Below are 14,822 nucleotides of genomic sequence, written 5' to 3'. Positions count from 1 at the left end.
TCGGGGAAATGGGGAAAATTTCCATCCCTAAGTTTGATAAACAACCATATCTAAAATTAATTATTGTTATCTTTATATTGTAAAAAAAATTATTAAAAGTAGTGTGTAAAATAAAAATATTAATTACTATATAAAACAATTATATACTCTTACATGTTTCTATTGTTTATCTTTAATTTAACAAATTCCATGTATCACACAGGTCCCCGCTACTAAATAACTAACTGGGTATGAGATCGGATCTCATCTGATCCCCCATCTCTCACGATGAGATGTGTGGTGTCAAATTATGAGATTATGCTGCAATGTGTTGGATTTTAGCTAGAGCGCGGAATAGTAGATCCACATTCAATATACATGTACATGTCCATATCTCCTCCCAACAAAATGAACTCTGATAAGTCCTATAGATCGTGCTCACATTGTCCTCACAACGAGTTCGGCTTTGGTCAAGGCAATGCCTGTTCAAGCAGCCTTTACAACCTTGCATTGAGAATAATGTACTATATTTCTTGGGGAGATATTCCCAATGCAAGGTTGAAAAAGGCGGTTGGAATGGTGTAGACACAGGCTTGCCCTGACAGAAACCGATCTCCCTCACAACCATTTGCATTTGTGCATTGGGATATCACCCATGAATAAACACATACAAGTATGGAGATATTTTCAATACACGGTTGAAAGTGGCTATGAGTATGGTGTGGTCATGGTCTTATGAGGAGGGAATCCGATCCCCAACAAAACACATCCCAATACCCTCTCAATATGATCTAACATCGCATATCTTACCATGAGATTGGACTCGTAGTGTAATGAGATTTGCATTGTCATATAATGTTGGAATATGTGCTGTTGGTAGGAGATCCATCTCTACAAAGGACTTTGACCATGATATGGGACCTATGCTGTCGGAAATACATGATACGGGAAGGATTGAAAGGGGCATTCTACAATTTGAATGTTTTTGTTTTCATTTGTTTTTGGAATCAACACATCAGCAAAAAAATAAAAACATGTTCTTGAACTCTGTTTTTGCCTTTTTGCTTTTAAAGGAAAAACCAAGTTGGTTTTGTTTTAAAAAACAATACATATTTTTGAAACCAACAAAATATTGGTTTTTAAAACAAAAAAAAAATTCTACTATAGAAATTATATGATTTATAGAACATAATGTTGAATAATCAAATGAAAACATGGTATTAAAACCAGATTCAAGAACATATTTTTGGTTTCAGTAGTGAAAACAAAAAACACATACACAACCAATAACATGTTTCTTATATTTATGTTTTAAGAAGCAATCTGTTTTCAAACAAGTTGATTTTGATTTGTTTTCTGAACCAGCAACAAGGAAAACAATTCATGTTGTAGAACACCCCCTTAATGATCCCCCATCAAGCTTCTCATCGATCAACTTTGCATTACTTGATCTTTTATCAAGGTTGGATTTTCGTTTGAGCTACTTGATCTTCCATCAAGTTTCTTATTGATCAAGTTCCAATTCTGAGGACCATATTAAGTGATTAGCTCTTTGATCTTGGCATTCTCAACTGGTCTCTAATAGCCTCTAACACAAAGCTTAAGTTATTGCCCAATTCTCATGATTCTTCCCTATAACAAAGTTCTCACCTAATCACTTTCTTCCTCACCCTAGGTGTTTTGATTCCCCAAAACCCATTAGTGCCACCCTCACTTCCATTCACATGCCTACTCTCCAAGGGCTAGAAGCCCACTCTTTATTTTGCAGCTTTAATGGAGAGTTCAAAACCTGAAAAGCCATGGCAGTACTCTTCCCCTCGCTAGTGGAGCCTTCAATTCTCAGTGGGAGAGAAGGTGTAAGAGGTACAAAGAGAAAATTCACCCTTTGTTAGTTCGCTGTTGCTTATTTGATGAACTGGATAGTCCTAGTTGCGCTGAACCATAGGATTGGATTATTCCTACTTTGAATAAGCATTTTCAGAAATTTACCCTTACCATAACCATTAACAAGGACCGACCAAGAGTGTAATTTGAAAGGACAGAGCAACTCTTTGCTGCAAATGAAAGTTCAAAGACCTGAGTATCACTACCCCTAAAGTACCGGGTTGTATAGTTGATTGATGATCAATAAAATCTCAGTGGTGTTATGAATTTGTAGAAAAGGACAGAAAAATAAAAGGATCTTCATTATAAATAAACAGGTAATACTACATATTAAGAGGTGAATAAGCACAAACTTGCCATCCTGCATTCTCCCTTAGCAGAGGTAAAACAGTGGTAGGTCAGCAATTTTCATTAGTGGAAAAATGAAGTACACAATATGAGAAAACTTGTCATTCAACAGCCACGTTGTTTGTGACCACCATTTTTGAGTCTCCTTTAACAAAAATGTTCTTCCTTGAATTAATCTTAACAAGCTTGTTGTGAAATAATGTGCAAGATCCAGGAGTTCTGCAACTATCTGCATCCTTTATGTTGCAAAAACATTTGCCTGTAATTTTCCAGATTCTAGTAAAACAAGAACCATTAAGCAAGTCACTCGGCAGGTGTAAGCAAATTAAATAGGATAAGAAGTAAATTAGGAATTTTATAGGATTTCTTACTGCCAACTTTTAGCTTCATGGGCTGAAATATAAATATATAAAACAATGGAGAGATAAACTGTATTTCAGTTATGGTTTTTGAAGAAAAGAAATTTACCTTTATACTTAATAATTCACCATCAGAGTAACGCATCAGTCATCCTGCTTTCATGGTCTATAAGGCCCTTGTTAGAAAGATTACTGCTCGATCCTACCTCATTGATAATACAGACTTTCATTCTTTTATTCTTGCATCAATTACTGTAGATTTGTCTTCATTAATGATGTGATTAGAATCCTTCACATCAGGCTCATATATTAGATGGATCCCACACTTCTTCACTTTTGGTACTTGTACAGTTCTTACTGAAACCTCCCTTTGATCACAGTCATTCTCACAATATATAGAAATCTCTACTTGATCCCCACCTTCAAGACAATCCATAATCTCAAAATATGGTATATGACTCACCCAAAGATGAGGCTGACATGTTATTTGACCTTCATGGGATTTTGGATTCAACCTCCACTTAAGATTTTTTGTTTTATTAATGATGTGAACATGAAAAACAAAGCGGAGAAAATTGATATCCTCATCTGTGGCATAAACAGCAGAGAGAATCAATGATTGCATCTTAATATCTAAAACAGGTGGCAAACAAATAGATATAGAGGATCCCATTCTTTGACTATTGAACCAGTCTGGAATGTCACCACCAGGAAAAAAGATGTCAAGCTTTCTACTTTCATGAAATCCCTGTTCCATGAAAACAATGATGATATTTAACAATAACACAAGAATATATATATAGATAGATAGATAGATAGATAGATAGATAGAGAGAGAGAGAGAGAGAGAGAGAGAGAGAGGGACCTGGAAAAAAGTCATCTTGAAAGTATTTGTTAGATTGTTGCATCTATCCATATGAATGCAACGTATGGAATCCAACCTCTCCAGACCCTGAATTTCAATTAGCATATTGCAATCATTAAGAAACAAGATGGATAAATTTTTCAGGTTTGAAAGGTTTGGCAACCTTTCCATTGATGTGCAACCATCTGCATACAGGGCCTCCAAGTTTGATGGTAGCTCCAGGAGTGAATTAAGCCTTGTGCAATTTTCTAACCGAAGGATTTGTAGCTGTGAAAGGAGATTGATGTTCGATGGTAGTCTACAAAAATTGCTCCTGCATAAGCTTAATTCTTGTAATGAGGTTAAACTCCCAATATTTGACATTTTTTCCAGAGATGTACAACCATCTGCCTTCAAGCACTTCAGACTCGAGGGAAGATCAGGGATTGATTTAAGCCTGGTGCAGTTTTCCAATCGAAGGATTTTGAGCTGAGAAATACAATTGATACTGGATGGAAGGCTACATAAATTGCTTTTGCATAGATTCAACTCTTTCAACGAGGATAATTTTCCAAGATTTGGTAATATTTCCATTGCTGTGCAACCCTCTGCGTTTAATCCCTTTAAGCTTGATGGAAGCTCTGGGAGTGACTTTAGCTTTGTGCAGTTTTCCAACTTAAGGAACTGGAGCTGAAGGAGACAAATGATGGTAGTTGGTAAGCTACAAAAATTAGTGTAGCTTAGATTCAACTCTTGTAATGATGATAGGCCCCCAAGTCCATTTGGAATTGCACTTTCTGACACATTGCAATTACTGAGATTTAGTCTATGCAAGAAGCATAAATCTGAGAAAGAATCCCTTATTCTTGTTGATTTCCAACAACAAAAGAATGAAATCCATGATTTAGATGGCAGATTTTTAAGATTTGAGCAGCCAGAAAGAATAAGATTTTCAAGGGAATTCAAATTATAAATGTTTCTTGGAAGTTTCCTGAGATTGCTGCAGCCTTTTAGATTCAGGAAAACAAGTCTTCCAAGATCTCCAATCGAATGGTGCAGCTCAACCAAACTTGTACAACCTTCAAAGATCAATCTCTCAAGATTGGCGAGTCTTGAGAAGTTTGGAGTTTCGGTTAGGTATTTGCAGTAACTAAGATTAAGGACTCTCAAATCCTTAAGCAACTGCAAGTAATAAAAATAGGAAAAAAATTAAGAGATTACTTGCATAAAATACATTGATGCAAAGAATACTAAAACATCAATAAGAAAGTATAAATACTAAAACAAACCTTATTTTCCTTCCAAACTTGTGTGATGTTGCTATGTTGCAAGTCAAGAGCAAGAAGGTTCTCTATATGAAAATCAGTTGGTATACATTCTAAAGGGAATCCATGCCAACAAAGCCATCTTAACTCCCTTGAAATATTTCCATAGCTCCCTCTTAGGTGTACATTATTAAGTTGCAGCAGTCTTAGTTTAGGCATATTTGCAAATGCTTCAGTACTCAAATACAAGTCATTTGATGTAGGCAAGTTAAGAATAAGTCCTTCAATCGCTTCTGTTCCCTGATAATAAAGAAAAATGAATAAGAAAAGCAGACATGCAGGAAATACTTGTATAAATAATGAAAAACAAAACTACTAGCAAAGCAGTGCCTAGAAATTGGAGAAATTGGTTTGTATTGTTAAATATTACTTTACATCTTTCATCTGGATGAAGGTGTATTTTCATTCTTTATTGCTCTTCTTTCTACATGATCCACCTAACATGTCTTTTTAGAAATCAGTCAATTTATCAGAAAAGATATAAATGAATAAGAACAGTCATTCTTCCATCTTGTGAAGAGTGCAAAAGACTGGATCTTAGGCTGTAAATCCATAAAATAGTTTGAGTCTCATATATCATCATGTGCATGCATTTAGAGGATCATAACCCATCCTTCCATGGAAACTTACATGAATGGGGCCAAAATTATCTTATCATTATCTTTACTGTGACTTTACTATATGAATTTGGATAGTGGATAAGAAATTTCATTACAACTTAAAGAACCCAGATGTCTGGGACCAACATTTGGTAATGGACTTTTTATTACAAATCTTAAAGTATTCTGGAAAAATGGAGATCAAAGTTTATCAGGTAATGAATCTTAGCGTGTGTACTCTTGTAAGTGGGACCCCACCAAGGGTTGCTTCCTGATACCCTTGAACATTTAGCAGATTATGATGGTCCCAGGCTCCCAGCCAACAAAAGAAAGGCACTATACCCCCACACCTGAGATACGTCATAGAAGGATTGAGGAAGAGAAAACACAAGAAATCAATCACCATCCTGTAGACCATTTTTTCCTTCTTATAATTGTAGAATTTTAACATGAGTGAAGTCCTATAAGACCATGTAGAATTGACTTGCAAATTCCATTCAAATGTAACAAACCATTAAAACATCATGCTATAGTTGTTCAACCACAAGTTGTAGAAACACATCTCCCAGTGTATTCTGATAAATAAACTAGTGTCCATAATTAAATGCATTACTGTATCTATAACAACAACCTTGAAAGTGCTTTTTCATGTCTCATGATTGAACCACCAGGCATCATGCTGGAGCAGTCACCAGAGTTTATCTGATCACTTGTTTTCTAGGTGAGCCATCTAACAAACAGATGTAGGTGAATGAAGAACAATTAATGTGGAATCTTAGAAGCCCAAAAAGACCCCATGAACTGGTGATTATTCCACTAGCTACCTAGTAAAATCCAGACAAAACAGCTCTTCATAATGTAATAGAGAACTTGGCATTACTAACTCTTACATTCTTACCATGTTTCCTGTCAGCACATCGTAAACATCTTTATGAAACCACAATCTGCTGCGTTTTCCTGGATCCTTGAAAGATTCCTCGAAGACAATTTCCTTTGCCATGTCTCGAAGCAGATCATGCATCACCAACTCATTCTTCTCGTTGATGGTTATGAGAGACCTCTGTACCAGATCACTGATTCCAATTTTAGAAAAGAATCCACAACTTTCCCATATTCCAATGGCATAATCTTTGTCCATTCCAACAAAGAAGCATGCAATGTCAAGAAATATGTCTCTTTCCTTATCATCAAGATCACCAAGACTTATTCTAAGTCTTCGATGAATTTGATCACAAGGAATTCTTATTAGTTCCTCCACTGTGTTCTTCCATTCAGGCATGTTTCTCCTTCCACACAGAAAAGAACCCTGAACTTCAAGAGCTAGTGGAAGACCTCCAACATGACCTGCTATATGCTTTGAGATGTCCAAATAATCTTCAGTAGGATGGTTTTTTCTAAAGGCATGCCGACTTAAGAGTTGAACAGATTCCTTATCATCCAATTCTTTCAGTTTATATATCTCATCCACTTCAAGCTGATGTAATAAATGCTCATTTCTAGTTGTTATAATGATTCTACTTCCCAAACCAAACCAATTGCACTTTCCAGCCAATGAATTTAATTGGATTTGTTGATCTACATCATCGAGAACGACAAGAACTCTTTTTGTACTCAGCCTTTTTTTGATCACATTGATTCCTATATTAACATCACTTATCCCTAGATTTTCTTTCTTAAGGATATCAGAAAGAAGCTTTTCTTGTAAAGACACTAGACCATTAGGTTGTTCTGAGACTTCTCTAACATTTCCAAGAAAGCTGCTACCATCAAATTTGTGAAAGATTAGGTTATATGTGGCTTTGGCAATAGTTGTCTTGCCTATTCCGCCCATGCCTGATATGCCTACAATGCGAACATCATCTGACCAGATATCTAATAATGAGTACATTTCTCGTACACGAAAGTCTATTCCAATTGGGTATTTGGCAACATTGAAATTCATTTTAGTCAAAACCTCTTCAACAATTACTTGAATAAACTTGGATTCACACCTGCAAATTAAGAGCCAAATAAAATAAAAAAGTACACGAACTAAATGAGTTAAACATCCATTAAGATAGAAGTAATCACATGCCAGAAAGAAAAATACAAAAGTTGAAGATCCAGAAAGGTATAAACTAACTGCAGGATCAAATATAACCAAGTACAATCCAAAGAAAAGGATCAAGCCAGAATTGAAGCACTTCACAGTTAAGTACATTCTGGCAGATGTACTATCCAAACAAAGGGTAAATAGGAATCAATATTTTGGATAAGGTTAGGAACAGAAATGTAAAATAAACACTGGGTTAAGTGGTAATTGCCAGACTAAATTGGGGCTGCTCGGCAGCTTGTACAATGTACATAAGCCATTTCTTATTATATTCAATAAAGTTATCAGTTAACTTGGTGTAACGGTAAAATCTTGGGCTGGCAAGCATGAGAAAAACAGGTTTCATTCTGACTGTAAAAATAAAAAATGCCAAAGGTCAGGTTAAAGTTGCTGTTATTCAAAGTTGAGATGATGCAAGAGCTAGAAATCCAAAACTGGAATTTTCTGAATTTTTATGTATTTTGCCATTTTAAACAAAAGGGTATTTTGGTCATTTTACAGGATTTTGGGATCCGGTCTAGTTGTCCTTTTGAGTAGAAAGGAATGAAATTGTCTGATTTATTCGAGCTCGGCTTCCATCAGTGCAATGCCTGTTCGAACAGCCTTTACAGCCTTGCATTAGGAATATCTCCCTACTTATGTGCTTTATTTCATGGGGAGATATTCCCAATGCAAGGCTGTAAGAGGATGTTTGATTGGTTTGAGTACGGGCTTGCACTGACCGAAGCCAAACTCGATTTATTCAGTCATAGTTTAGTTGTGCTTAAAATCTCAGTCATTGCATAAGCAGTTTAGGCTTTTGGGATCCAGTCTAGTTGTCCATTTTTTTTTTCTTTGGGGGGTGGGGGGTGGGGGGAATGGGGAGTATATAGGAATGAAGTTGTCTGGTTTATTTAGTTATAGTTTAGTTGTTCTTAAAATTTCGGCCATTGCATAAGCAGTTCAGGAGCTAGACTTTTATTCCAGCCAAAGTATTATCATCATTGAATCTAGATTTAAAGACTAAAAACCGATCTTGATGATACAAATTAAGATCATCGTGATCAAAGAAAAGTGAAGGGTAATCAAGTTCAGCACCATCAAGGAGAGATTGGTTAGAAGCAGAAACATTTCAGCTGACAGTCAATGAGGTACTGGTCTTAAACCTTTCAGTTGATACGTGTCTCTCCACAGGAAACGCTGGTCAATCAGTTCGGTGCGATCTTTTTTATAAAAACGCTGGTCAAACCTTTCAGCTGATTTTCGTTTGGACTTCCCTTTTTCACTGTAAAGATCGGAATTACTCAACACTCATGCTCTGCCTTGAATTGGCATGTCCTATATCACAGACTGTTAAATGCATCCAGTCACGTCACTATACCACTATCTCTTATTGAATCCCAGTAGAAAATTGGCTTAAATTTTGACAGACTAAAGATTAAATAGAAAAAATAAAAAGTGTCGAAGAAAGATTGTTGAAGAATAACCACCAGCACTTTCAAAATTTCTTCATTCAACTTATACGGAGAAATAAAATAAACCTATAACCTTGAATTTTAAGAAGACGGAAATTTTAGCAAGAAATGTAGAAGGGGCTCGAATGAGTAATACCCAGTAGCAACATTTCGTAAGTCCCATCCAGGCAAATTAGCAGATTCCGTGAGAGCTTCCCTCCAATTCTGCATCTTCTCCACCATCTCCGCCTCCTTGAAACGCTCCTCATGTGCAGCAAATGCTTCTGCAAAACTCCCACTCTGGTTCCGGACAACCAGGCGATCGACTTCATAGAAAACAGGCATAACCAACTGCCCCATGGTTTTCCTGCACTCCATGATTTTCAAGAGCTCATCGAGGCACCATCTTGAAGAAGCGTAGTTTCTCGAGATAACGACGATCGAAGTTTTAGATTCTGCGATTGCTTTCAGCAATTCTGAGGATATCTCTTCTCCCCTTCTCAGTTCGTTATCGTCCTTGAAGGCGAGGACCCCTTTTTCAATCAAAGCAGAGTGAAGTGGATTGATGAAGTTTTTGCGGGTGTCTTCACCCCTGAAACTCAAGAAGACCTCGTAATTCCACGGAGGAGAGAAAGAAGAGGAAGAAGATGATTCTCGAACGCGAATTCTCCTGCGGAAAGCCATGAGAACAAAGGAAAAAAAAGAACAGAACAGACGAAGAGAGGGACAGACGGTGGACTCTAGTGGGAAACCAGCACAGTTTTTGAGTTTTGACCTGAAACCGTTGGCCTCTTCCTCTCTTCTTTGTGTTTTTTTATTGGACCGCTTGGACGAACGCCCGGGTCAGACCGTATGAACCTGACCATTCCGTACAATACGAACCCAATTTACCAACCGTCACAGTAAGGGTGCAATTTGCGCGGGCCCAGGCCAAATCGTTTTTAATACAAAATTTTACACGGACTGAGTTTGGATTTTCATCGTAGGGTTAGGGTAAGAAGTCAGACTTTTTTATTTTTTAGGTCGGGCTTAGGCCTATTTTTTAAGTATTTTGAATCCAGTTCAACTATACACATTTATACATATATACGTGTATATATATGTTAATTTTGTATATATATATGCATATTTATATATATATTTTATCCGAACCCAAATTTAATCTGAGTGCATCAAATTACAGTGCAGGTTGGAAAATCGGGCTTGACCTTGGGTTTGGTTCAGACTCAGACCTTAAGCCCAAATTTTAAGATCAGGCCCAGATCGGCTATAAACTTAGCACAACCCGCCCAACTTGCACTGCCGGCCCAACAGAATGATTTGAGGAGAGTCAGGAGATTAGCCCGTCCCAAAGACACCGAAGACTAATAATGCAATCAGATCCAATTCATACCAAGATACAAATTTGATCCATTTATACACAGATTTGTTTAATGTACTCCTTATTTGGAATTCACATTATAAAAAATTTCTCCCTCTCTTCTTTTTAACAAAGGTAAAATACAAAAACTTCTCCTGAATTTTCTGATAGTCATAAAAACCTCCATTGTGTTTTCACTTTAACAAAACTTCTCCTGTAATTTTTAGAAAACATGCAACTACTTCCCTTCCTCAGTAGAAAAGCTGATTTATTGTGCTTGTTTTTAAATGCCTATTTTGTCCTTATGCCTAGATTTATTAAAATATCCTTTAACACCGTATATTTTTTCTTGAGAACCAAGGACCAGAGTTGTTGGTCTTGTCTCATGTAAAAGACAAAAATGTCCTTAATTGTTGATTAATTTTTTGAAACATGCCCCTCCTCATCAATCGGGTAGGTATGGGTAGCCTACAAGCTAGAAGCATTCGAGTACCTCATGTCCAGTTTTCCCATAGTGAGAGTACGTCTTCTCATCCTTGTTCTGAGATTTGGTTCTATTTCCAGTTTGCACAGCAAATCCTACAGCCTCTACTCGTTCTTCACGTGCTCGAGCCACCGTTTTGTGCCATTCTTCTTGCACAATTATTGCATGTATTCGGTTCAAAAAAGGTAATGGTTCTGTACTCAAAATATTCGATCTAATAGTGCCATAAAATGCACTGTTAAGACCCATGAGGAATTGATGAATTTTCTCCTTTTCCCGCTCCAGCACCAGCTCGGTCGCCACTCAACACTTGCATCCACCACATGTGCATTGTGAGTTTTTCACATACCTCCAATTTGGCCCTCCATTCGATTTCATTGACATGAAGCACAGTCATAATTTGGCGTCGTAAGACCTCCAATCGAAATTTGACACCATCTCCGATCTCATGGGCTTCAACTTCAGCGACAAAGATGATTCTTCTTCTTCTAATGGGCGTTGTAGTCGTTAGAATATGCCATCTATTAGAGAAATGGCAAAGCTAGTTTCTGAAGCTTGGTGTCAAGGCTTGATGAAACATTTGTCATTATGAGATTTATAAGGTTGATGGTTGCTTGAAAAGTAGAAAAGATGCTTGAAGCATAGAGGGTATTTAGATCTTCATTACTGCCTACTAGAAGCACAGAAGATCCTTGATTACAGAGCACTTGATCTCCAAAAATTCTACTCAAATACTTCCGTTTACTACAATGGTGGGTTTCATACCATTGCCAATCCACTAAAACATTTTCAAGACATGATAAGGAGACTCTAGAATTGATTAAGGCCATGGGTATGCGATGGACATGGCAAGCAAAAGATAGTGAGAAAAACTTGAGAGAGACAGAAGGCTGGAGGATTTGGTTCTCAATTCTCGGAAGCAAATGAACAGTATTTTGGAGGTTATTTTAATAAATTTACATCTAAATAGATAGAGATAAGGGAAAAATAGGCATTTTAGAAAAAAAAAACACATTAAATCGGCTTTTCTACAAAGGAAGGGAATAGTTGCATGTTTTCTAAAAAGTACAGGGGAGGTTTTTATTAAAGTGAAAACGTAGGAGAGGTTTTATGATTGTCATAAAACTCGAGGGAGGTTTTTGTATTTTACCCTTTTAATAAAAGGGTCTATTTTGGTCAACATGATTTTGCTTTCCATTGACCAAGATATTTATGTTTTTCTTTAAGGGGGGCATTCTTTTTCTAGATTTTGAGAGGGTAGAAAGTTGGTCAATGGGATTTTGGTTTCCATTGACCAAGAATCCCATGTTTTTTTTTCAGATTTATATGGGGATTAGGGAAAGTTTATTTTCCTGGTACCTAGGTGGGTAAATAACTTTCCCACTTAGGGGAAAGTTGCCAACACTTGAATGAGACAAAAATGCCCCTTTTAAAAATGGATTTTTATGGATAAAATGGTCATTGCCTTATTTATATGAGAAATAAAAGAACATGGGTAAATGCATTTACCTAGGTAAGTGTTTCCCAAGAAAAAATTACCCAGGTAATTGCATTTACCCGGGTAAGTAATTTATCGAAAAGCGAACAAGGCCTAAGATTTATGTAGGGTTTATGGAAAATTTATTTTCCCTGTATCTCCTGAGTATTTACTGCTAAATGATCATTTTCTTATTTATCTGAAAAATAAAAAATGGATAAATATAATGATCTGGGTAAATAACTTCTGGAAAAGCAAATAGAACCAAAGAGTAAGGGTTCAAGCTTCCAATTGACTAGTTGGTTAGGTCTTTGACTGATTGTAGTGGAGACTTCATATCCAATCTCGCTCACATCAAAGTTGGGGGTTATGGGTTTGGGAGATGGGCTACCCCATTGACATTGTGTAGCCTTATAGAGAAAATAGAATAGTAGAGGTACAAACAAGATATTGCTGCCAAATAATGGTTCAGGATTTCAGTTCGGATTCATTCAAATTTTAATAAATTCCCAACCTGAACCTGCCCCAGTTGCACCCCAGTAGAAAGGAGTAGACACACCTTTGGTTGTTGATATGTGTTATGGGCCCGGGCGTAGGATCTCGTCACGGGTCAGTCCACGGGGAAAACTCCTAGCCTTCCCTTGCCCTTCCCTTTGCGTGCTGACCCTATTGTGGCGAACTAGGGGGTGATTTGTCCAAGAGATCACCGAACTCTCCTTTTACTCTCTTTCTTGACTGGAAATTTGATATCCTTTATTCCAATTCCAAGCTCCTTTAAATAGGAGATTACAAAAGGGGATTCCTTGTTGGATTCGGCTAGGCTAGGGTAATCCATATTAAACTCAAACCCCTATTTCTAAATAAATTACCTACTTCTAATGGTAACACAACTCCTACTTCTAGTGGCAAACAGAACTCTTACTAAGAAGATAAGATAAGGATAAGAGATGAGGGATAATGTAGCTGGCGGCGAGTTGGTGAGCGGTGCTGTTGTGGCAAGATAAGTGTGGGCCCACCCTGCTGAGCTGTCATGTGGGCCCCTCTCTAGTGCTGTTGTCGGATGGCGCGTGCTGCTGTGCGTGTTGCTGCCTATGATTGTGTGCGTCCATAACATCACTTCCCTCTTGGACTACGAGCTTGTCCTCAAGCTCAAATTCAGGATGGGTGTCGGGAATACTGTCAAAGGAATCCCGGATAGGTGAAATGACTTTGCCCTCCTGGATCGGGTTCCAATGAAGGGGGTTCATCCTTATCTTCCTCTTGTTTCACCAGGAGGCAGAAAAGTCTCTTGCACTTCCTCCTGAGTAGAGTTCCTCGCAATTAAAACATTGCCCCCTCGCCCTGCGTTCTGCCATCTCAGCCCGGGACAAGTGCTTCATAGGGGGTGTAACGATACTGCTCCCCACACTGGATGCTGATCCGGAATTGGTGCTTGTCTGTGGCTTCCATTCTTGGCTGGTTGCTGAGTATGGAGCCACTCCAAGTGGTTCCGGGGATGCCCATGCTGATGGAGGCCCTCGACTGATCTGTAGCTTACGTTCGAAAGCACGAGCTAGGTTCATGGCAGTGACCAGGTTGGGAGGATGCCGCATCTCCACATCTATCTCCAGGGGCTCAGCCAATCCTGCGGTGAACATATCTACCTACTGATCTGGGCGTACTGAGGAGGCTCTGGTGAGAAGGGTCTGAAATTGGCGCTGGTATTCTACTACGGTCCCGGTCTGCTTGAGGTTAATTAGTTCCCCCAAGGGGTTGCTCGTTAGTGGGGGTCCGAACCAAAGGAGGCAGTATGACTTGAATTGGTCCCAACTAAGACCTGGTTCTTCCTGCTCCACTCGGTAGAACCAGAGCTGCGCTTCGTCTGTCAGGTGGAACGCGGCCAGGCTGACTTTGTCCTTCTCCTCCGTGTGTTGATTATGAAAGAATTGCTCACAGCGGTACAACCATCCTAGTGGGTCGCCGCTGCCGCTGCCGCTGTATGAGGGAAACTTCAGACGACTGTATTTGGGTATGACCGCTGCTGATGGAGTGGCGTTCTGTCGTTCCCCGGAGCCCTCCGCCAAATCTGGACGGCGGCTGTTGTTGGTGGCCGCCCCTTCAGGGCTCCTTTCTCTGGTGGAGAAGAATGCTTCCAGCAGGCGTCGCAGCTCCCGGACATCCTCCTTGACTTCACGAACCTCCATGCTGGTTTCTGCTAGCCTATGTTCCAGTTCATGGACCTTGGATGATAGCTGGTCCATATCGCCCATGACGATTGGTTCTGATACCAAAATGTTATGGGCCCGGGCGTAGGATCTCGTCACGGGTCAGTCCACGGGGAAAACTCCTAGCCTTCTCTTGCCCTTCCCTTTGCATGCTGACCCTATTGCGGCGAACTAGGGGGTGATTTGTCCAAGAGATCACCGAACTCTCCTTTTACTCTCTTTCTTGACTGGAAATTTGATATCCTTTATTCCAATTCCAAGCTCCTTTAAATAGGAGATTACAAAAGGGGATTCCTTGTTGGATTCGGCTAGGCTAGGGTAATCCATATTAAACTCAAACTCCTACTTCTAAATAAATTACCTACTTCTAATGGTAGCACAACTCCTACTTCTAGTGGCAAACAGAACTCTTACTAAGAAGATAAGATAAGGAT

At 38.6% G+C, this 14,822-nt stretch overlaps 1 protein-coding gene across 2 annotated transcripts; it reads right to left on the bottom strand.

Moving 5' to 3' along the window:
• Positions 1-2,142: 2,142 nt before the first annotated feature.
• On the bottom strand, positions 2,143-9,630 carry LOC148844148 (TMV resistance protein N-like). 2 transcript variants are annotated; one of them, XM_088956896.1, is made up of 6 exons: positions 9,021-9,630; positions 6,237-7,329; positions 4,704-4,979; positions 3,436-4,596; positions 2,680-3,318; positions 2,143-2,487 (listed from the first exon to the last, which is right to left on the bottom strand). In XM_088956896.1, the coding sequence occupies exons 1-5, from the start codon at positions 9,545-9,547 to the stop codon at positions 2,797-2,799; spliced, it is 3,579 nt and encodes a 1,192-aa protein (XP_088813022.1). In that variant the 5' UTR covers positions 9,548-9,630; the 3' UTR covers positions 2,143-2,487; positions 2,680-2,796. The 2 variants fall into 2 exon arrangements, with proteins under 2 accessions (XP_088813022.1, XP_088813023.1); XM_088956897.1 differs by lacking the exon at positions 2,143-2,487 and having other exon boundaries at positions 3,182-3,318; positions 3,436-3,522; positions 3,599-4,596.
• Between the last annotated feature and the right edge of the window lie 5,192 nt (positions 9,631-14,822).

This window comes from Nelumbo lutea, chromosome 8 (assembly GCF_056320005.1).
Source record: "Nelumbo lutea isolate HS-2025 chromosome 8, American lotus-T2T, whole genome shotgun sequence".
Taxonomy (NCBI): Eukaryota; Viridiplantae; Streptophyta; class Magnoliopsida; order Proteales; family Nelumbonaceae; genus Nelumbo; species Nelumbo lutea.
Note: the sequence above shows the minus strand (reverse complement) of the source record. Positions and strands in the feature narration are given on the sequence as shown.